The sequence below is a fragment of the Pituophis catenifer genome, unplaced genomic scaffold (genome assembly GCF_029215685.1).
Source record: "Pituophis catenifer annectens isolate HBS135680 unplaced genomic scaffold, rPitCat1.0.hap2 SCAF_6, whole genome shotgun sequence".
NCBI classification, from domain to species: domain Eukaryota; kingdom Metazoa; phylum Chordata; class Lepidosauria; order Squamata; family Colubridae; genus Pituophis; species Pituophis catenifer.
The window spans coordinates 15,759,705-15,783,289 of record NW_027256886.1 but is presented as its reverse complement, the minus strand read 5'-3'; the positions used below and the strand labels follow the sequence as shown (position 1 = coordinate 15,783,289).

General features: G+C 40.3%; 1 protein-coding gene across 1 annotated transcript; it reads left to right on the top strand.

Moving 5' to 3' along the window:
- Positions 1 to 2,259: 2,259 nt before the first annotated feature.
- On the top strand, positions 2,260 to 16,344 carry SAMD7 (sterile alpha motif domain containing 7). The gene is made up of 8 exons (XM_070945731.1): positions 2,260 to 2,362; positions 4,906 to 5,026; positions 6,490 to 6,626; positions 8,021 to 8,099; positions 8,981 to 9,657; positions 11,957 to 12,078; positions 13,982 to 14,092; positions 16,120 to 16,344. Exons 1-8 carry the CDS (start codon positions 2,260 to 2,262, stop codon positions 16,342 to 16,344), a joined length of 1,575 nt encoding a protein of 524 aa, XP_070801832.1.
- The last annotated feature ends 7,241 nt before the right edge of the window (positions 16,345 to 23,585 follow it).

Sequence of the window (23,585 nt, the reverse complement as noted above, 5' to 3'; positions counted from 1 at the left end):
TTTAAACACATTAACTCCAGCATGTAGAGGGGCAAGCAAATCCAGTTAGCGAGTCTAAAAATATTTGGTTCATTTTTGATGTATTTGGAGGTTGGGAGTAATTTAACAAAGGAATGGCAACATTTCACATCACAGAAGCCTTGCAATATGATTCCCACCTTGTTTTGCCATTTTTTGTTGGAAAAGTCTTACAGGTATGATTTGGCAGTCCATTTTTGGCTAGTTTTCTAGAGTTCTAGATAGGTTCCCAGCAGGATCTTACCTCTAGATCCTTTTCCACACATTTCTAAATTGTACAATTCCCATTATACAACTTGCTGTGATGCATTTAAGGAAAACCAAAACCGAACTGTTTTAAATCAACCTTATATGTGCATGTGTTTGTGCGTGTGCACACATACACATCACACATGCATAACATGCATTATTTTCTGGGTTGCTGCTGAAATGAATTCTGAATCCATCTAATTTAATCTAATTTTGTAGGTTCAAACAACATACTGAAATATAAACTATTTTCATGGGTTCATAGAACACGCTAGGTTAAAAGGTAGCTGGCTACTTTGCATGTTCAGTATGTTGTAAGTTTATTTTAAACTTTTACTTGCCTTAATTACTGCATTGTCAACCCCAAAGCATCTCTCTCTTTTTTTAGTGCTCTCTATCCAAAGAGGCAGAAGATAAAGAAGTCCAGTTTGCTTACGTGATATTTTTAATACCAGTAGACCAAGAGAATTGAACCAGTAGTCTACCAAGGATTGCTCTATATTCTAACTTCATAAATGGAGCTTTAGTCATCTAAGTAACCTCTCCTGGCCCAGTGTGCTGTTGGCTAAAGATTAGGTAGTTGAAGTTCACTACAGATGGAAACTGCCAGGTTGAAAACATTCATTCTACAAATTCCCAGTTCCCAACAATAGTTCAGTGAGAACAATTAACCAATGGAACAGCCTGCCTCCTGAAGTTGTAGATGTTCCATCACTGCAGGCCTTTAAGAAGATATTGGATAGTGATTTGTCGGGAATAGGAAGCAGGAAGTTGGACTACAAGACCTCCAAGGTTCCTTCCAACTCTGAGTCTGTATTCAGTTCACCACAATAAAATTAGATGTGAACTGAATGACATTGTTGAACAGCACTATTATACTGAAGGACAAGCTTTTCAAAAGTTTAAACTTTTACTTCTGACCTTTACTTGCACACAACACATAATTGCACTTGCACCAGCCTATTCTTTATTCTCCCTTGGGTTTGCAAAGCATGATTAAGTGTACGCAACTAGTTTTAGTCCGCAAAGATGTCATACTTCCATTCTTTGCTTAACCAACTGTGACAGAATTACCAGTGGATGAATGGTTTTGCCTGCTGCCAAGAAGGGTTTGTTCAGGGTAAATCTCTAAAGGAGTGATTAACTTGATTTCATCCTTATAATGTGCTGCACTGCTAGGATTTACAGAATAGGATTAGTAACAACTCCTATATGAAGCCAGGCCGTGACAGCTGGTATTTATGTTTTTTCATAGTCTAATGCACAGGTGTCAAACCTGCGCCGTCACATTACCATCACGTGACTATTGTAAGGTTTTTTCCCTTTGTGGTGCTAGGGTGGGCATGGCCCACGCTTGACACATCCAGCCCACAGGCCGCCAGTTTGACACCCCTGATCTAATGTTTCTCAAACTCAGCCGCCTTAAAATGTATGGACTTCAACTCCCAGAATTCCCCAACCAGTATGCAGGTTGGAGAATTCTGGGAGTTGAAGGCCACACATCTTGAAATTGATAAGGTTGGAAAACACTGCTTTACTTCACATTCTTAACTATTTCCCAATCCATAGAGAGAAACATCAAAAAATTGAAGCGCTCTTTTCAGTTACCTGTTCACTTTACTATAAAAGTTAACTACTGAAGGACTGGAAATAATGTTGAAAGTTGGAAAAGGATCCGGGCAGTCAAAATTAAATGATGTGGCTTAATTGGTAGAAGACAGTTCTATTTTTATGGCAACCTGCAGACTAAAATGCCAGGAGTTTGCATGTGTAAGACGCAAACAAGGAACTTAGTCTTTTTAGACACTCTTAGTAGCTCGAAAAATGTCCCATCAATGCAGAGTTGTGGAACAAGGAAACATGTAGGGCCTTTTTATATTAGCTGTATTATATTATTTATATTCCTCTGATGTTTGTGTTATTAATGTAATTGCTTTCTCTCAGCACATTTCCATTTCACTGATTCCCTGATCAATTGCATTCTTCAACAGCATGAATCCTCAGGATCACATGAGAAAAATGATAATCCTCGGGAAGCAGAGAAGTGTAGAAGATGGAGCCTTTTACCAAATTGGAAGTGGCATCCCCGCAGCTGGTAAGGCGGAACAAACATACATTGTGATAGGAATGTACATTTTGCCAAGTAGTCCCAGGCACTATATTTTTCCAGACTAACAGTTGTATTCCTTTAATTATAAATAAACTTTGCTTTTAAGTTATGTCATATATATTATTATATGTGTGATTGTGGTTTGTTTTATTGGACCTATTTGTTGCAATTTTTTTCTTTTCTTCTTAGTTTTTATTGATGTTTGCTGCCCAAGGTCATACAGTTAAAAAAAATACAGTTTCTCCCTGGCCAGTCATGTCTGGCTCCAGGGACTCATTTTTGTTTCTGAGCTGAGGGAGCCAGCATTGTCCAAAAACACTTTGGTGATCAGGGGGCTGGTACGACTATACACGGAGGTGCATGGAATGCTGTTACGTTCCCACCAAAATGATACCTATTTATCTAATTGCATCTGCATGTAACTGCTAGGTTGGCAGGAGCTGGAGCAAGGACGGGCGCTCACCCCATCACGCAGTACTTGGGTCTCGAACTGCCAACTTTCCAGTCAACAGACTAGCATCTTAACAGTTAGGACCCTGTGTCCCCTATGAGTTGGGTAGATAGCCTCTAATCCAGTGTTTCTCAACTTTTCCAACTTTAAGATGTGTGGACTTGAACATTTTTGCTGCCTGGGGAATTCTGGGAGTTGAAGTCCACACATCTTTAAATTGCCACAGTTGAGAAACCCTGCTCTAATCTAATATGTCAGCTCCAGAATTCAGATCAGGCTTCTTTCTCCGACCTTCATGTCCTAACAGATTTGAGTTTTTTAAATCACCTCTTTCTCAGCCTCAGATGTGGCAGGATTTGGAATCAAAGTTGTTGATTTCAGCTTTGAAAGCTGTCACGAAAAACACCATCCTGCCTTCCCACATGTCTGATTTCTTTCAAAAATATAATATACAGCAGACAAAATAAAAAATTATAACATAAAAACAGGTTTATGCAGGAAGAAATAATTTTTTGTTATAGAGGCTGCAAATCAGTGTTTCCCAAAGCTGGGTAAAATACCCAAAATTAGGTAAAAGTGTTTATTCTTTGGGTAAGAAATCCCATCACAATAGGGACATTGAAATCAATTTACATATTGCAAGATGTACCTAAATATATTTAAAATCTCCCAAATGTCTATGGAGATTCTCAGTCATCCAGGTCACAGCTGTTCCAAAGGTGCTTTTTCAAGAGGCAACTGGACTTTCTGGTTTTTCTTTGAAGACGTTTTGCTTCTCATCCCAGAAGCTTCTTCAGCTCTGACTTGTATATTGCCCACCACCAGTCAGAGCTGAAGAAGCTTCTTGGATGAGAAGCGAAACATCTTCAAAGAAAAACCAGAAAATCCAGTTGCCTCTTGAAAAAAGCAACCTTGGGGAAATCTCCCGAAGTGTTCCTACAAGACAATAATTGATGAAATTACCAGTGGTAATTTGTTGAAATGACATTAAAATAATTTGATGACATTGTTTATATAATGCAGTACAGGTAGTCCTTGACTTAACAACAGTTCATATAGTGACCACTCAAAGTTACAATGGCCCTGAAAAAAAGTGACTTCTTATGACCATTTTTCACAGTTGCAACCTTTGAAGCATCCCCATGGACACATGATCAACATTCCTGGCTTGTCAAACTGGTTCATATTTATGACAGCTGCAATGTCCCAGGATCATGTGACTCCCTTTTGCAACCCTTCTGACAAGCAGAATCAATGGGGAAGCAAGATTCACTTAACAACTGTATGAGTAACTTAACAACTGCAGCGATTCACTTAACAACTGTGACAAAAAAGGTCGAAAAACGGAGCAAAACTCACTTAACAAATGTCTCACTTAACAAGAGAATTTTGGAGCTCAATTGTGGTCATAAGTCCACAATTACTTACTACCACAATTTGTACAATTGTAGTCCCCAAGTTGCAACCATTTGTTCAGTGACCGGTCAAAGTTACAATGGTGCTGAAGGAAAGGGCTTATGACCTATTCCTCAAAGTTCAATAAAACTTTCAGATAAGAGATTTTAGGGAATGCAGGAAAACGTTTAGGAAGCACTGCGTAAAAGCAACAGGAACCTGCATCAGGAATGAGGCCCAGAAGGAAAGTCAGAGCAATGTCCTGCAGAAACCAGAATGAGATCTAACTAACCTCAGCATTTTCCATGAGCCATAATTACCCCACGTGTATAAACAGAGAGGCTGGCTTTTAAGCTTCTGATATTGTATCTTATTGCAATGAAAAACATTTTGTGGAATTCCCGATATGCCCCTTTCGCGACCTGCCTTACTGGGAAGGGCTTACTTCAACCCTTAAAATGTTTCTCTCTTTCCCATTTTATATTAAACAAAACCAGGGCAGAGTTATTTTCAGGTTTTTTAACTTTCCCACCCTTTCCTTTTTCTCAAGGCTGTGTAATTTTTCTGCAAACCTGCCCCCTCAACGGCACATTCCTCCCTTCCCTATGCCCAAGGTCAACTCTGCATTGCCGTACCAAATGCACACATTGTTAGCACACTGATACTGTGTGATTTGTTTTAGATCTGAGGCAGCAACAAGAGACCCTAATGAGGAGCCAGTTCATGACAGGACACCCAACGCTAATGCGCCAGCATGAAATGCAGACAATTCCTTCACAGTTGGAATCTCGGTTTGTGGAAAGGTACTCCTGGCCAACGGATGAAAGAAAAAATATTGTCTGTGTATCATAGAGCATGTAGAGCAGAGGTGGTGAATTATGGCCCTTTTATGACTTGTGGACTTCAACTCCCAGAATTCCTGAGCCAGCCATGTTCATGCTGGCTCAGGAATTCTGGGAGTTGAAGTCCACAAGTCATAAAAGGGCCATACTTCCCCACCCCTGGTGTAGAACAATCTCCTATGCCTTAAGACAAAACCTCAAGGAGAGCTTTCCTTGAATTGTGTCCTTCAAATGTATTGGGCAGCAATACAGCCAACAATTACCAGCCAATGTGTTCAATATATTTGAGTTCAACAGATGTAGTCCTTGATTTATGACCATTCATTTAACGTCTGTGAAGTTATAGCAGTGAAATAAAGTGACTTACGACCGGTCTTGCACTTATAATTGTCGCAGCATCCCTATGGTGACATGTTCCAAATTTTGGCACTTGGCAACTGGCATGTATTTACAGGGGTTGCAGCATCCCAGAGTCATGTGATAGCCATTTGCAATCTTCCCAGGGGCCTTCTGACAAAGTCAATGACCAAAGCTGGGTTTGTTTAACAGCCATGGCAAAAAGATGGTAAAATCCGTTGTGATTCATTTAATGACCACATTATTTAGTGATGGAAATTCCCATCCCAGTTGTGGTGATAAATTGAGAACTACTTGTAAATCTAAGTTCTGATTTAGTACTTTTTCCACTACAGACTGTGTTTCTCAACATACTGGCTGGGGAATTCTGGAACTTGAGGTTCACACGTGTTAAACTTGCCAAAGTTGAAAAATACTGTTATAGAGTATTTTCTTCCAGAAAAGGTTACCTATTGGCTTCACAAGTGTTTCTTTCTCTGTGTGAACAGGAGCCATACATAACTGTCAGATCAATTTGGAATATGGTTCCTCATCAGAGAGAGAAGACCAATAAAATCAGTGGGCACACTGTCACAATACAAGCTCCACGCTCTTTGGACATGTGTAGTGACATCGCTCACTCAGACCAAAGAGGCAGAACTGACAGCATATGAGGTGCTTTCATATTTTGATCCAAACATCTGATCCTACAGTTGCCTCTGCTCCATTTGGCTGCTTGTTTTTTGTTTTTTTTTAATGTTAAACCACTAATATAGATGTTTTGCTTAAGGCTTTAAAATGGCTAATCGACATTTATTTCTTAACGTGTACATTAAATCCAAATATATTATCAGTTTTTAAATTCAGGGTCAGAATTACGAGTACTTATGGTAGGAATATCTCATGAAAATGGTCAGGTGTTTTTTTTATATCTTCCAATTTTTGTTTCAGGATTCTGAATACTGACTGTTTGCTCTCTTTTACTGATTCATATGTAGGAAGTTTCCTTTCTTGAATTTTTTTCTTACAAAAAATTTCAGCATTTGCCCATAAGACACTTTATCTAGCTGTCTTGTTTGCTCTCCTAGACATTTGTTACCTACATCTGAGATCTTGGTACCTGCTGATCTCAGGCAGATTCATGTGGCTTCCACTCTTGGACCTTCCACCTCACAACTTGGCAACTTCCCAAACTTATTATCTAGTTGTGTTTCCCAAGGACCAGGTAAGAAAGAGCAAGATCATAAGTAACTGAGTACGTAAATAGACAGTAGCAGTAGGAAAACTATTGGTGTCAAATCCACCCAAAGCCTGATTCAAATTTCTGATTTGATCTGAATCATAATTTTGAAGAGCTGAGTTGATTGTGTTAAACAGTAGGGGTGTGCATGGGAAAACTTGCACTCTAAATTAAGGCCCCTGATTTAAATAGAGAGCAATAGCAATGCTATACTTATAGACTTATATACCACTTCATAGTGCTTTACAGCCCCCTCTAAGCAATTTATAGAGTCAGCATATTGCCCCCAGTAATCTGGGTCCTCATTTTTACCGACCTCAGGATGGAAGACTGAGTCAACCTTGACCCAGTCAGGATCGAACTCTTGGCAGTGAGTAGTGAGTTAATCTGCAATATTGCATCCTAACCACTACACCGCCACACAGATGGTAATGTTAGCCTTGCAAGAACTACAAGAAGTACATCCAGGAACACTAGCCCCATCTTTGTTGTAAGGTTTTGTTAACAGAATCTTGAAAGACTAAAAGCATTTATCCTCTCCTTTCCCCTGTAGTCTCCAGAAAAATAGGAACAATCCCTTCTGAAATGTTTCTCACACTTTTCATCTTTCTTTTACACACTAGTTGCCAGATTGTGGCTCTCTCTCCTGTCTCCCAATTTCATTCCCACATATCATTACAGGCAATTTGCTTATTCAAAAAACTGTCTAGATCAAATCACTCTGGAATGGAAGCTTTGGATGGAGCCAATATTTGCTATGGTACCATTTTTTTTTGCCTAACCAAGCTAAACGAATGTAATTCATACATTTAAAGTTGTACAAAAGCTTACAATTCATGTACAGATAGATGACTTAACAACACTTTGTTTAGTGACTGTTCAAAGTTACAACGGCACTGAAAAAAGTGATTTATGACCATTGCAGCATCCCCATGGTCATGTGATCAAAATTCAGACCCTTGGCAACTGATTCATATTTATGACCATTGCTGTGTCGAAACATCATGTGATCTTTTTTGCGACCATCTGATAAGCAGAGTCAATGGGGAAGCCAGATTCATTTACCAATCGTGTTACCAAGTTAACAACTGCAATGATTCACATAACAACTGCGGCAAGAAAAGTCGCAAAATGGGGCAAACTCACTTAACATTAAATCCATCACCTTTGAATGGTTGCTAAGTAACAGGTCATAAATCGAAGACTATCTGTGCTGTACACATTAATCTGGATTTGAATTGGATTTAACTCTGAGTCATTATCTGTAAGATTGCACTGTGGACTGCTTCTTTGTTTATGAATACAGTATTAATCCAGTTTTAAACAAGTGAATGATGCTAAAAATAATCTTCAATTATGTTCATTCATTCAATTACTAGGATATAGTTTTCTTCAATCCAAATCAATGGAAGCAGTAGCCAAAAGACAAGAATTGATTCAGAAACAAAATATTGCCAGGTAAAATGAACTAAATCACATAAATATTAGAATTTACATGCTAAATCATAATTTATGGTTTATCACCTAGCTTATTGTTTGTACAAATGTTTACACCAGCGGTTGACTCAATTAACCCTGATTAAACAAATCATTGTTAGAATGTCAGATGCCTTATAGGTCAACTAGTTACTGTCATTCAAACTGTGGTTATATGTATGGTATTATTATTTAAATTACAGGCAATCTTTCTATATTTTCATCTTTGTCCATTAGCTACTAGTATAAATCTATCACTTGCAGCTTTATACAGTTTTTGTTAATATGATTATTGTGGCACGTATCTCAGGAGTCACCAGCATCTAGTACTTTGTGTGGACTCCTAAACTAGCCTGGATTACTATTTGGATGGGAGACCACCAAGAATTTCTAGAACCAGAGGCTAAACAAGGAAGTCTAAAAAATCTTTCTGTAATCTGCTTCCATATTGTTGCTGGAAAACTTCATGGATGGATCCAAGTAGTCATCAAGAATTTTGCTGTATTCAAGGATGGGTGTGAATGTGTGTGTAAATGATGAAGTGTGGGTGATCTTAGCCCTTGGCTACTTCTATAAGTACCCTCTGAGGTTATCAGTGGGATAATGCAGTCCTTTGATTGAAAAAGATTTCACTTTATAATCTCCACCAACTGTAGGTCTTCAAGGACTCAAATGGTGTTTTTTATTTAAAATAGAAGATGCCATGAAATATCAGAGGCAGGTGGGTGGGATTTTGCCTTCTAAATCACATAGTCTTGTGCTGCTCTACAATGCCTAATGTTCCAAACTTTATATGTTGCAACCTATCGGTAGATAAAGATTGCATTTCCATTTATGGTGTAATGCTTATGACCCTTACTTAGGATGGAAATGAGTGACATGTTTCAGCAAAAAGAACTCGAAAAAGCTCAGCGAAAAAGTCTTCTAAAACTCAGGGGCTTTTTCCCTTACCCTGATGTCCCAGCTCGTTCTGCTAGTTTTCAAGAAAGACACTGCATTCCTGAAGGCCACCTCTCCAATGGCCTGTATGTCCATCAGACCACCCTCAATGAACTTCAGAGGAACGCCATGTTCATGGGCACAAGCTCTTATCCACCTCTCTCCATGCTTCAAAGGGAACAGGTCCGTCGACCAAGCAGAAGAGCTGGGATTCGCAAAGCTTCTCGTTACCAGTTCAGTCATGGAAAGAACCAGCTGGAGGATAGGGATCTGGCTTCAGTGACTCTCAGTGAAGAAAACGAGGATAAAAAAGAAACCAAAGTGGAAATGCCAAGCAAGCCTCCAGAAGCAGAACAAGAAGTCCATGCAGAACCATTAGCAGCTGTCACCAAAAATGAGAAGGAACGTGAAGGTGGCTTGAGAAAGAACTTGTGTAACCACAAAATGCCCAGTGAAGCAACTGACGGCCACAATGGAAATGAGAAAGATCCTCACAATTCTTGCTTAGTCTTTAATGAAAAGCATGCAGATCCATCAAAAATCACATTCTCTGCTCTCACAAGTAGCTTCTCCATGCTCAATCAACCACCATTATCTTTTGGTAAGTACCGGTAATAGGACATGCAGGAGGATATCATGTCCTTCCAGATATTTGTTAGACTATGAGCCAAACAGTCCCAGGTGGAAGGATAATAGGAATTATTGAAAGCATCACTTGGAGAACCACAGATTCTCCATGTCTGCAGTACAACCTGGCATGAAAGCCAAGTTATATATTTCATGGAAACTTTGCATGGTGATCATAAATGAACACATTCTACTTGCAAAGAACCCTAAGGACTGTAACACAGGGAAAAAGTATTGGAGAGGACAAGGTTTAAAACCCTTTTCCAGCACAAATTAACTTTTCACTGTGATCCAGCTTCATGAAGGGAAGCAATATTAGGATTTTTCAGGACTCAGGTTTAGTACTGTATACCAGAGGGGTCCCTAACCCCTGGTCTGTGAACCGGCACTGGTTGCAGCATGCCAGAAACCGGTCTGCGCAGCCCCATCCATGGGATGCAGGCAGCACACGAAACCATGACCCCTCTGGTCCGTGGAAAAACCTCTCTCCACAGAACCGGTCCCTGGTGCCCAAAAGGTTGGGGGATGCTGGATCCATTCCAGTCGGGCTTCAGGCCTGGATACAGCACGGAAACGGCATTGGTAGCATTGGTTGATGATCTCTGGAGGGCTCGGGATAGGGGTTGTTCCTCTGTCCTGGTCCTATTAGACCTCTCAGCAGCTTTTAATACCATCGACCATGGTATTATGCTGCACCGGTTGGAAGAGTTGGGGGTGGGGGGCACTGTGTTGCAGCGGTTCTCCTCCTTTCTCTCCGACCGGTCGGAGTCTGTGTTGGCATGGGGGCAGAGGTCAACCCCGAGGCGCCTTATATGTGGGGTGCCACAGTCCTCTCGCCCCTTCTGTTCAACATTTATGTGAAGCCACTGGGTGAGATCATCCGTAGTTTCGGGGTGAAGTACCATCAGTACGCTGATGATACTCAGCTGTACATCTCCACCCTGGACCACCCCAATGATGCCCTTGAAGTTAGGAGGCCGTGCGGATCTGGATGGGGAGAAACAGACTCAGGCTCAACCCATCCAATACCGAGTGGCTGTGGTTTCCAGCGTCCCGATATAGTCAGTTGGTGCCATCACTGACTATTGGGGGAGAGGGCTCGTAACTTGGGTGTCCTCCTGGATTCACGGCTGTCTTTAGAAGAGCACTTGATGGCTGCGGCCGGGAGGACTTTCTATCAGGTCCGCCTGATTCACCAGTTGCATCCCTTTCTGGATCGGGATTCCTTACGCACGGTCACTCATGCCCTCGTCACTTCCCGCCTGAACTACTGTAATGCTCTCTACATGGGGCTCCCCTTGAGGAGCACCCGGAGGCTCCAACTGGTTCAGAGTGCGGCCGCACGGGTGGTTATGGGAGCGACGTGGCGTTCCCATGTAACACCTCTCCTGCGCAAGCTGCACTGGCTCCCGGTGGTCTTCCGGGTGCGCTTCAAGGTTTCGGTTACCACCTTTAGAGCGCTCCATGGCTTAGGGTACTTATGGGACCACCTTCTGCTACCAGTAGCCTCTCACCGGCCAGTATGCTCACGTAGAGAGGGGCTCCTCAGGGTGCCGTTGGCCGAACAGTGTCGACTGGCAGCCCTCAGGGTGAGAGCCTTCTCTGTGGGGGCACCTGCCATCTGGAATGAGCTCCCCCCGGAGATACGGAGGATCCCGGATTTATACACCTTCTGCCATGCTCTCAAGACCTTTTTATTTCAGCAGGCTGGCCTGGCCTAACTTCCCTTTTAAATTGTAAATTTTAAATTTTAAAACATTAGGGGTGTTTTAATTTGTTTTGGGCCAAATTATTTAATTGGGTTTTATATTGTCTTTTAAATTTTGTAGTTTGTGTGTTTTATCTTTTTGGCTGTTCACTGCCCTGAGTCCTTCGGGAGTAGGGCGGTATATAAATCCAATAAAATGAAAAAAATAATAATAATGCTGCTGTGTACTACAATTAATCCTCCACATGGAACCATTCATATAGCAACCATTTGAAGTTGCAACAATATTAAAAAAAAAAAGTGACTTAAGACGGATTGTTGCACTTATGACCGTCACAACATCCTCATGGTCCTGTGATCAAAATTTGGATCCTTAGCATGTATTTACAATAGTTGCAGCATCCCAGGGTCATGTGATAGTCATTTGCCACCTTGATCTACCTGTATCTAATCTGGCCTCCCTTATGTAATGTAGATTCAACATTTTGTCATTAGTTCAGAATTTTCTCTGACTTCTTTGCTAGTCACTAAAAATAAAAACGGATTTTCTCCCCCATTCTCCTAGCCCCTCCCAGACTAACTTTAAATGGGGAAGAAATTTCATCTGCTGAAGATATTCGCAAATGGACTGTTGAAGATGTATACAGTTTTATCAACAGTCTCCCAGGATGCTCTGAGTATGCTCAGGTAATCATAAATATTAAACAACTGCAAAATGCTCAGGAAAGAGTTCCTTATATTTAACCTAATTTAAATAATACTCTTAATTTCATTTTACCATTCTTTATTACATAGATTTTGGATATGTTGCTGCTTTTAGTTATTCATATACCAGTACATCATATTCCAAACATTGTTATTATCATGTAATGCCATGCTATAGTTGTCTATTCTTAATGCTATCTAATATTGTACTAAGTATTGTGTGAAGATATCAATGGAGGCTTTCAAAAATAGACTGGAAAGCCATTTATCTGGAATGGTATAGTTCAGGTATAGTTCACTACTTGAGCAGTGGGGTTGGACTAGAAGACCTCCAAGGTCCCTTCTAACCCTATTATTCTATCTTTTTTTTATGAAGCACAGTGTATATGAAATCCACTCAAGGCTGGCATGGAGACAGGAAGGTTTAAGTTTACAGAGCATATGGAAAAATACCAAAAAGAAAAGGTTCTAGCAAGAGACAACAAAACACGATTTTCAAATACAAAGTATTTTTCAAAATAAAAGACTGTTCCTATATGAAGTGCCAGGGAAGTGGGAATAATCAAGTCTGGTTGAAAGTGATAAAAATGTGGGGAAATTGTACTTTGGAGAGATCACACAGACTGGAGGTGTTGCGTGAGATAGCCATCACACCTTGATTCTTCTGGAATCTAACCTAGTCAGTCTGGGGTAGAAAGATATGGACGAAAGTAAGTGTGTTTGCAACTGAATCTTTTAATTCAGAAAATTAACATAAGACACTGTAACTCTGCATTTGGATATATGTGCCTCAAGTGTCAGGCCCAGCCAAAGTTTAGTTATTTATTTGCTTGCACCAAGAGACAGAATCTTGCCAGACTAACCTATATTACTCTTAACCAGTGGTGGGTTTCAAACAATTTTACTACTGGTTCTGTGGGTGTGGCTTGGTGGGCGTGGCAGGGGAAGGATACTGTAAAATCTCCATTCCCTCCTGATCAGCTGGGACTTGGGAGGCAGAGAATAGATGGGGGGGGCAGTCAGAATGTTTTCTACCGGTTCTCTGAACTACTCAAAATTTCCACTACCGATTCTCCAGAACTGGTTAGAACCTGCTGAAACCCACCTCTGACTCTAATCCTAAAGACACACCCAGAGAGATTCTAGAGAGTGGCTTTCCTAAATCTCTTCCTCTTTCTTCTGATTCAATTCTTGTCTCTCCCCCTCTTTCTTTGGAATGTGCTCCCTCCTTCCTGGGAAACTGTCATTTCACTGTAATCCATGATACCACCTCGCCCTTTGTAGACACATTCCATCACATTAAATCTCTGCAGAAATAAGTACAGGTAGTCCCCGACTTACAACAGCTCACTTAATGACCATTTGAAGTTACAACAGCACTGGATAAAAGTGATTTCTGACCATTTTTTACACTTATGACCATTGCAGCATCCCCACGGTTACGTTATTTACATTTGGATGCTTGACATCTGACTCACGTTTATGGCAGTTGCAGTGTCCCGGGGGTCATGTGATCATTTTTGCAACTTTCTGCCAAGCAAAGTCAATGGGGAAACCAGATTCACTTAATAACCATGTTCCTAATTTAACAACTGCAATGATTCACTGAACGACAGTGGCACGAAAAGTCATAAAATGGGGCAACACTTACTTAACAAATTTCTCACTTAGCAACATAAATTTTGGGCTCAATTGTGATCGTAAGTTGAGGACTACCTATACAAGAAATCACATTCAGTGGATCCTGCATGAAAGCAGAGTTGAACCAGATAACCTGTAAGGTTATTTTCAGCTCTATGGTGACATGACTCAGGAGCCTTTGTATGACCCTGCAACACAGTGCTTATTGTTTCAATGACAATATTTATTTCTTTTGTTTTTAAAGGTATTTAAAGATCATGTCATTGATGGAGAAACCTTACCGCTGCTTACAGAAGAACATCTTTTAGACATGATGGGATTAAAACTTGGGCCTGCTTTAAAGATTCAGTCACAGGTGGAGTCCATAGATCTTCTGAAATTCCAAACACTGAGCAAATGAAAACCACAGCACTTTCAAATATATCTTAATTTGCACTAACTTTTTATATGGGTTTTATTAAAAGCTAGCTTCAGCTTGCTTTTGTTATGTGGTACAGGTAGTTCTCGGCTTAAAACCATAATTGAGCCTGGAATTACAATTAAAAAAATCATGCTGGTCATTAAGTGAGTCATTCATCATTTGGCTAACTCGATTTTATGACTTTTTTGCAGCAGTCATCAAGTGAATGTAATGATGGTGGCAGTCATTAAACGAACCCATTGTCTGCAGTGGACATTTTTTTGATGGAAAGGGGAAGTAAATGTCAGTTTAACGGTTGTTAAATGAATCATTGTAGTTGTTCAGTTAGCAACACAGTTGTAAACTGGCTTCCCCATTGACTTTGTTTGTCAGAAGGTCACAAAAGATGATCACACGACCCCAAGGACTCTGCAACTGTCATGAGTCGTTGCCAAGCTGCAATGGTCGTTAAGTGTGAAAAATGGCCATAAATAATTTTTTCAATGCTGCTGTAACTTTGAATGGTCACCATTGACTTACATTGTTGTAAGTCAAGGCCTGTAAATCGCAGTAGCATTTTCTTTGTGTTACAGTTAAATTCACAAGCAATAGGAAGGACATCATGTTAAAGTAGCTACTATATGTGGTGGCATACTGCCAGTATGACACAAACATTTCTTAATGATAGGAAGCTGGGATGACAAACAATTAGAGAAACGATCCAACCACTATTCTCAAAGGACAATTCTTCCGTATTATTCTTCATTAGCTGACTTCATGGATTCCACGTATTAAATATTGCACAGAATCAAATCTTCCATTATTACTATACAATAAAGCGGATAATCATGATACTATGATAAAGACTCAGTAAGGGGCATTGAATAGTAAAAAGCCCCTACCATATTCAGTGTTTTACTTATTTTGAATCTGTAAATAACTGTACATTAAAAAAATAACAACTGCACAGTTTTTCTCCCGAGTTGCAGTTTGGATCAACATCCTCTATCTTGCTTTTACATAGTATTTTGATTTCATTTTAATTGTTAAGCAGTTCTTTTTCTCCTGTCTTTATCCATCCTTCCTCTCAGTGTTATCTCTTCATATCTGTTATAGTAAGAATAATTAAATGCAGCACAGGGGAATATAGTGACAAATAACAGAATGCAACACTTATTTCTTATAAAAGGTATCAAACCAGTTCTGGAGAAATCGGAGATATTTTTAGAATGGTGAAAATGCAGACATAATAAGATGAAATACACAGTTAATTTGCTGTTCAAGTTGCAATGGGCTCCCATGGAAAAAAGCAGACAAGAAAGCTTAGATGTCATATAGCAATGTTTCCCAACCTTGGCGACTTTAACTGAATAACAGAATTGGAAGGGACCTTAGAGGTCTTCTAGTCCAACCCCCTATCCAAGTAGGAAACCTTATACTATTTCAGGCAAATGATTGTCCAATCTCTTCTTAAAAACCTCCAATGTTGGAGCATCCACCCATATATGGAGTTGAACTCCCAGAATTCTGGGAGTTGAAATCGGTGGTGGGATCCTCCCGGTTTAACAACTGGTTCGGTGATTGCACAATTTGCATGCGGGCATGCGCTTTGTGCATTTTGAAGAAATCTTCACTTCCTGGTTTCTTCGGAGGAGTAACACAGCTGATTTGCACGGCAATCCACTCTATCACACGAATCAGCTGAGAAGATGAAGGTAGGAAAATAGCGCAGGCGGGAAGGTGGGTCCATCTGATCATCAGGGAGAACTGGTTCACTCCCAGCTGATCGTTGGAGCTACCAGTTCACCCGAACCAGTCCGAACCGGTAGCATCCCACCCCTGGTTGAAATCCACCTATCTTAAAGTTGCCAAGGTTGGGAAACCTTTCATATAAAGATGGTATACGATTGTATTTATTGACAAGTTTAAGAAAGCAATATTATTTTAAAGAATTTAAATAAAAGTGTTTTATTTCCATAAAGGTGTCCCAATGCCTGAGAAATATATTCTGCACAATGAATATTCCCTTGGCTATGCCTAACCCATATGCAACCAGCACATCTTCTGAGCCTTTCCACGATACTGTATCCCATCTTCCTTGCGACAGTGCTCATACTATCCTGGCCAGTCCTTGCACTCAAGATCCTGAAATTTCAAAAACAGTGGAGCAAGTGATTTCAGAAAGCACAGACAATAATCTGCTCTAGCTGGATCAGAGGAGTCACTGTCAAAAATCAGTGTCAAAAATAAGGGGGTCAGCTTATTTCCCAAAGCACCAGAGGGCAGGACAAGAAACAATGGATGAAAACTAATCAAGGAGAGAAGCAACCTGGGATTAAGGAGAAAATTCCTAACAGTGAGAACAATTAACCTGTGAAACAGCTTGCCTTCAGAAGCTGTAGGTGCTTCATCACTGGAGGTTTTTAAGAAGAGATTGGACAGTCACTTGTCTGAAATGGTATATGGTCTCCTGATTTAGCAGGGGGTTGGACTAGAAGGCTTTCCAAGGCCCCTTCCAGCTCTATTCTGACTGATTGATTGATCTTGAAAATGTCCATTCAGTGGATTTGCCAGCAAAGGATATCACAGGCAATATAAAATACTTATAAAAATATTTATAAGAGTATAAAATGATTGTTAAAGAAATGGAAGTATGGCACCCATGTGGTTAATGAGTATTATATATTGAATAAATATAAATTCACTAAAATAAAACGATAGAATCATTCCTCTGCCCTGAATTTGGTTTTCTTTTTCTAATGGTGCTTTGCTTTAATTGCTTTGTTGTTGTTCTTGATCTATGAAAATGCAAGATTACAAAGAGGCTGTCACCTTCTAACTGAACCTAGCCATAGCCATTTTTCTGTTCCTCAGTTGCCACACAGAGGGGGAAGGGGTGGAAGGAGGCTGGAATGCATTACTAGACACAACAAAGAGTTTTCTCATCAGAACCAAGGTCGTCTCTACTGACAACAGATAAGGTTGGGGAAGGAGTGCCTGAAGAGCCTGCTAATTAACCCAATTGACCAAGGTGACCAACTGTGACACTTGGGAATGGGGTTATTTCCTAGTTTAATTATACTGAAACCACGAGAAAGATTTAGATTTGGTTTTCCATTGAAGCTGTGCTGATATGATGTACTCATTAAAGAAGACCTTTGAGAAAGAGCCAAGTCTCAGAGTTCTGATTTGCTTGAGTTCCTTAGCTGGAGCCTTGACATAGGCCTAATTTAGATGAAAAGATGAGCCTTGTTTTGGAGTCTCTTAATTTATGGCCTGCCCCTGCTCTTTTCAGTTCGCATCCCAAATCTAGAAAGACTTCCAAATTTCATACTTGGTCCAAATCTGTCTATCCACCCATAAACAATGCTGACATAGACACAGAACGCAGTTGTAGAAACAGCAACTCCATACTACTTCATTGTAAACCTACAATAACAAAATCTTGCAAGTCTGAATGCACTTCCTTACCTCTCATCTCTCACCACAACTGATTGAAATAACTAATTGAAGAAAGAACCAGAACCATTCAAAAACAGTGCATTCAGGCCCAATCCCTAGGTAGTCCAGTAAAGTGCCATGGTCAATGGTATCAGAAAAAAAAATAGGAAGGATAGGGAGTGTGTTACTTCATCCAGGGCTCACAAAGGTCACCCAGCAATGATTAATAATGTCTCTGTTCCATAGTGTGATCTCCTGCTGAGAGGATCCAAATCATCTATTTTTAGAGATGCTCCAAAGTTGGTCTGCCACTGTTGTCTCAACAGCCTTTCTTAGAAATGGGAGGCTGAAGACTGGACAATAATTATCCAAAACCTCTCATCCACAGATGGCTTTTACAGAAGGGTGAACACCAGAGACTGGTGTTCAAGACTGCTGTTAATCCACTCACCCACCCAGGGGCGTGTTGAGAGTTTATTAGATCAAAGTGGCTATTTCTTCATTCACTTCCCCCAGCAGCCAGGAAGGCAGAGATGCCAAAAGCAGGTGGCAGATAAAAATCTACTTCCTTGGAGCCTGCAGCCAAAGGAAGTCTCAAGTAACATTGCAACATTACAGACTCTGCACGTGGAGCCAAGACTTTGGTGAAATTAAGCCACTTTATTTGTAAAATGCTCTGCAAATTGATCACAATGGTGGGAGAACATCATGCAGATACTTCCCCAAAAAAGATTTGATCATTTAAGTAAGGTTACTGGATGAAAGCTCAGTGACACACTAAGGGAGAAGGTTGTCATGGTATAGGCCTGAATTTACCAGCGCTCTTCTTCTTGTCTTCCTCCATCTGCACTTCCAGCATCATTTCCAGTATTTCATTTTCTAGAGCAGCTCTAAAAACCAAGTTACCAACTAGGGACAGCCACCATATAACCACCAAAGATATGCACACTCAAGAATTAACAGAGTTGGTTGCCTGATCAGGTATTTTGAATAACTCAACACCTAAAGGCAAAAGTTCTGCACCACCCAGAAACAAATTCTAGCAGCTCAAGAGGTGATCCTTACAACCTGCATGGTGATTGGTACACAGGTACCCCAACTTAGCTTGTTTCTACATCTCAATCTAACATACAGGCACTCATATTCTGCTACTTCAAGACAGCATCTCTGACCACTGATAAAAATGTTAATGATCAAAGACACCTCCTGGCCTCCAAACCTAGCATCAAAATTGCTGAAGGACCTAAACCTTGGCATGGCAGATCTCTGACAAGGGTTCAGAGCTGCCCTTGACCATTCAGATTTTGAAAATACATGTCAGGTATTTATCCTTATCCAAAACTATGTTATGGAGGACGCTGAACTACTGCAGACAAGCAAGTATTAACTATCAACACTTTGCGTCCTAAGACATAATTACTCCAACCATGTGGTTCTCATCATGAAGCCACTGGGTTGGAAGTCAAGATCACCATAAGCTTGGAGCTCTCCTTTCCCCAGCAAGGGCCTATCTAGTGCTACTTGCCATATTGCCCTCAGCCCAACTCCACTGGAATACAATGACTTTTACCATCTCTTGCCAGGAGTGATCCACCCTTCCTCCCCACTGTAATAAATTCTTGCTTAACCAATCCAAATCCATGTAGTCATAGACTTATTTTGCTAAAGACTTATTTTACTCATTGACTGCCTGAAAGCCTAGTGAAAAACATAAAACATTTATCCTTCTTAAAATAGCAATAAAACTTAGATTCATACTGCTTTAGAGTGCCTTACATCCCTCTGTAAACAGTTTACAAAGTCAGCCTCTTGCTCCCAACAATCTGGATCCCCAATTTACTGACCTTGGAAGGATGGATGGCTGAGTCAACCTTGAGCCAGTGAGAATCGAACTGCTGGCAGTTGGTAGAATTAGCCTGCAATACTGCATTCTAACCACTGTGCCACACAGCTCTTTAAACTACAAATCCTGTAATAAGGCAGTAGAGGTGGATGAGCCTGTTATGTAAAACTTTACCAAAATTATCTTCATGCTATACAGTGTATGTAAAACTATTATGCATAAAATCAGAACATTTTCATTGGAAAGTTAAACAAGCAAGCAAAATGCAACACGTAATACTTTATAAAGATTATCGTATACAGAATGTACTTAAATTACACAACATCTGTGTAATTCACAGGTTAAATATGTAATCAATCAAACTTGACTTGGAAAACAGTGGTTTTCCTGAGACCAAACTTCAGTTTTAGAGAACTGACTAAAATTTATTTATTTATATCCCAACTTTATTATTTTTATAAATAACTCAAGGTGGAGACATGCAATTATTTATTTATTTATTTATTTATTATTGCGATTTATATGCCGCCTTTCTCCCTGGGGACTCAAGGCGGCTTACAAAATGACAAATTCCAATACAAATCACAATGAAATAAAATTAAAATCAGCGACCCTATTAAAAACAGTTTAAAATTATGACAGTGTACCCCCAAACGGATCAGTTGAATTGACGAAATTAGCCTCCTTTCTCCTCCTTTTTTCCACAACCACAGCCCTGTCAAGTTGATTGGCTTGAGAGTGACTGGCCCAAAGTCATCCAGTAAGCTTTCATGGTTAAGGCAGGACTAGAACTCAGTCTTCTCCTGGTTTCTAGCCTGATGTCTTAACCACTTGGCCCAACTGGTCCTAAAACATTGCTTTCTTTTAGACTAAAATAATCATAATGTGACTTTTCAAACTATTCAGATTTAAAAATTCTCTGGCATACACCAAAACAATGATTTAAAACATCTTAGTCTTTCTAATTGTTTTCAGTTGAGAGTAAACACATTGAAATCAGATCATAAAATAGTATATGCAGATATCTTGTTCACTATTGTCTACTATGCTATAAACCACCATGAACATTTTCTTAAACTGCACAGAAGATCATGCAGCGAACTGCTTCTTGAAATTATCTTTGTCACGGCTCCAATAACATAGGCCTAAAAACATCTTGTGCTTTTTAGATTTCATGTGTCATAAGATTATCGCATTTGTGAAGGCATAGCAAGTCTGGCTACTAAAAAGCCCAATAAGAACAGTACAACCCTTTCCATACCCATCTTCTTCCTCCACCATTTCAATGCCAACTTTATCCTTAGTTTTAGAGTTTGTCATTTGCTCCAAGGCAAATTACTGTTTCTGTTTGGTTAATTTGAATAACTGCAAGGTTATTACCACTCACCCAACATCAGCCAAAGTAAACCTTGTATTATTCGAAAACTCGAGGCTATGGCTTCAGAAAGGAATAAGCTGGCCCAGAAAACCACTAATTTAGAAATGTCGAAGCTTATCTATAGAGCAGCTTCCTTTGTTTCCATTTATATAAATACAGAGAGAAAAAGGTTGTAAATTGGCCATTAGGTACATAACTGCTAGGGATGATATAGGTCCGTGATGGCGAACATATGGCACGCATGCCAGAGGTGGCACACAGAGCCCTCTCTGTGGGCACGTGCAGTCGCCAGCTGCTCTTCTGGTTTCTGGCATGCACATGCACGCTGGCCAGCTGATCTTTGCGGGCGCCGGAAAACGCCTGAAAATGCTCCCCAAAATGCCCCCAAAACAGGCTGTTTTTCTGCCTTTTTCCAGCCCATTTTCAACCCGAAAATGGCATGAAAATGGCCCGAAAAACAGCCAGAAAACGGCTAAAAAACAGGCATGCACATGTCAGCCAGGCATGCACATGGGTTTCCGGTGCTCTGGCACATACATACATGCACATGTGTTCCAGTTTGGGCTCTTGGTGCCGAAAAGGTTCGCCATCACTGATATAAGTCATGGGTGTCCAACCTTTGGTTTGTCTGGATCACATCAAGTGAGGAGGAATTGCTGGGCCTCTATATAAAATATATAATATAGTTTGTTTATTCATGTCAGAAGCATCACAATTAAAATAAGGCATACTATAATGACATAACATTTAACATATAAAATACAATATTAAAATATGTACAAATTAAACAGATTTTCCCCAGAAATTAGCAACATTAATTGCATTCTGTCTCACTGCCATGACGTCCTCAAAGGTACACTGATCAGGGAACAAAGGGCATGTACATGTCACCACAATCACAAAGAGCAGAAGGAATCAGATAGCTCTTTAGAGTGTCCCTGGATCTTCTTGTACTGTAATTAAATTGTCTATTCAATTATTTCTATACTTCCCAGTTTTCATTAAACCCAGATGCCAGCTGGGTTCCATCCAGTGTTGGTTCTTCGTAGCTTTACATAGATCCACTCTGATTTCAAATTCTTAGAAGTGTTCCCTTGACCTAAGGAAGCTTTTCCTAGATTTTAGTCTCTGTTGAGCTGATTATAAGTGATACAGAGGATGTTGCCTAGATATTAATGATTTGAGTCTCTCTGAATGCTGCTGCTTCTCTGCAAACAGCAGGTGGGACAATGCCAGCTCAGTGCTGGATCTTATCTGGAGTGGTACACTTAAAGCATACAGTAGTAATTCTGCTAGCTTCATTCATTCATAGGGGTCTCGCTGAAGAATGTGTGCTGTTAACGCATTTGGGTGTCTCTTGGACAAGAGTTTATAACTGGCTAATCCTTTCAAACCAGAAGCATCCAAAGCATAGTGAGGTGCTCATTTCCACCTATATAGTATAGTTAATGTATATGAATCACATAAAAATTTAAAAGTTAATGATATTGTGGGGCCATATTGCCAGTTGTCAAGGATTGCATGCGGCTTACTGGTTGGATATGTCTGATACAGATATTTTTTCATTTTTTTTTTCCTAAAGAACATTTTTCTCAATGTAGATAAACTTTAGATTTACTCTTCCTTGGGATATGATCAAGGATTTCTTAAGTCCTGCAGCATAATGTAAATTACTTATCAAGGTCTGTTGGGTTATCGTTAGTTAAGTAAGTGCTTGAAACCACTTCTCCAAAATGTGGTTTCAGTTAGATTGCAATTCTTTACTTGTCTGTAATTAACCTATTAGTAATATACCTCAAGCATCTGAATGTCTAAAAAAAAAAAAAACCCACAGGGAATTTTTAAAAAAATATACTATTGATATTTCACTTTAGAATGAAAAGAATTGTTTCCAAATTAAATAGTTGCCTCAAAAGGTGAAACTAACCTATACTCCCATAAAAGATTAAGGCAGAATATTTTGACTAATGAGGATCAATGAGGGCGAACAATCTTTTTTTATTATTTCTGTTGGCCATGGCTTGCAGTATTTTAAGATGGGGAGGATTACTCCCAGATCGTTCACTGGATACATAGTATACACATCATAATGTGCTATTTAGTCATCTTCTAGGGAACGGCATCGTCCTGAAATAAGCATTTACTTTCCTTGAAAACGAAAAGCTTATTTCTATATTTGCTACCTGAAGACCAAATTATAACAAAGAATTGGGAAGCTCGCTCGTGGGCTAAATTTAGTGGTAAATCCCAACTTTCGTGATTTGTTTCGTCTACAAGCGCCTTAGTCACTAGCCCATGGCTCTATACACAAAACACGCACGTTTGGAGCCTTCCAGATGTGGGAAGGACATCCCGAGGCTGGGATTTGGAGGGTTACTATTGTACACATGTTGTGTACTCTTAGCAATAAAGGTTTGAATTCTTGGGACAAACTGGCTCGACTATTTGGGAGTTACATTTTTCAGAATGAGGGTGCTTGGGTTTTTTTTTTTGTACGGGCATCTCCTCTTCACGCAGAGAGAGAGAGAGAGAGAGAGAGAGAGAGAGAGAGAGAGAGAGACTTCCAATCGAAGCTTCTAGAACGGCGTGTAAATCGGCGCGCCTGTGGGTAGGAACAGCCCGATACCGTTGGAGCGAGGCGGACTCGAAGGAAGCCCGCCGGCCGGACCCCTCGTGCTCCGGCCCCGCCCCTTCCTAATGGTCGCGCGCGCGGCCTAAATGGCTCGCGCGCGGCCTCTCGCGAGGTTGCCGCCCCTCGCGAGCCCTCTGGCTGGCGCCGGCCTCCG

Excerpts from the sequence above, each read along its gene's own strand:
- SAMD7 (XM_070945731.1), top strand. The coding sequence starts at position 2,260 with ATGAATCCTCAGGATCACATGAGAAAAATGATAATCCTCGGGAAGCAG. Across the intron at positions 8,100-8,980 it reads CAGAAACAAAATATTGCCAG|GATGGAAATGAGTGACATGT; the intron begins GTAAAATGAACT and ends ACCCTTACTTAG. Across the intron at positions 14,093-16,119 it reads CTTTAAAGATTCAGTCACAG|GTGTCCCAATGCCTGAGAAA; the intron begins GTGGAGTCCATA and ends ATTTCCATAAAG.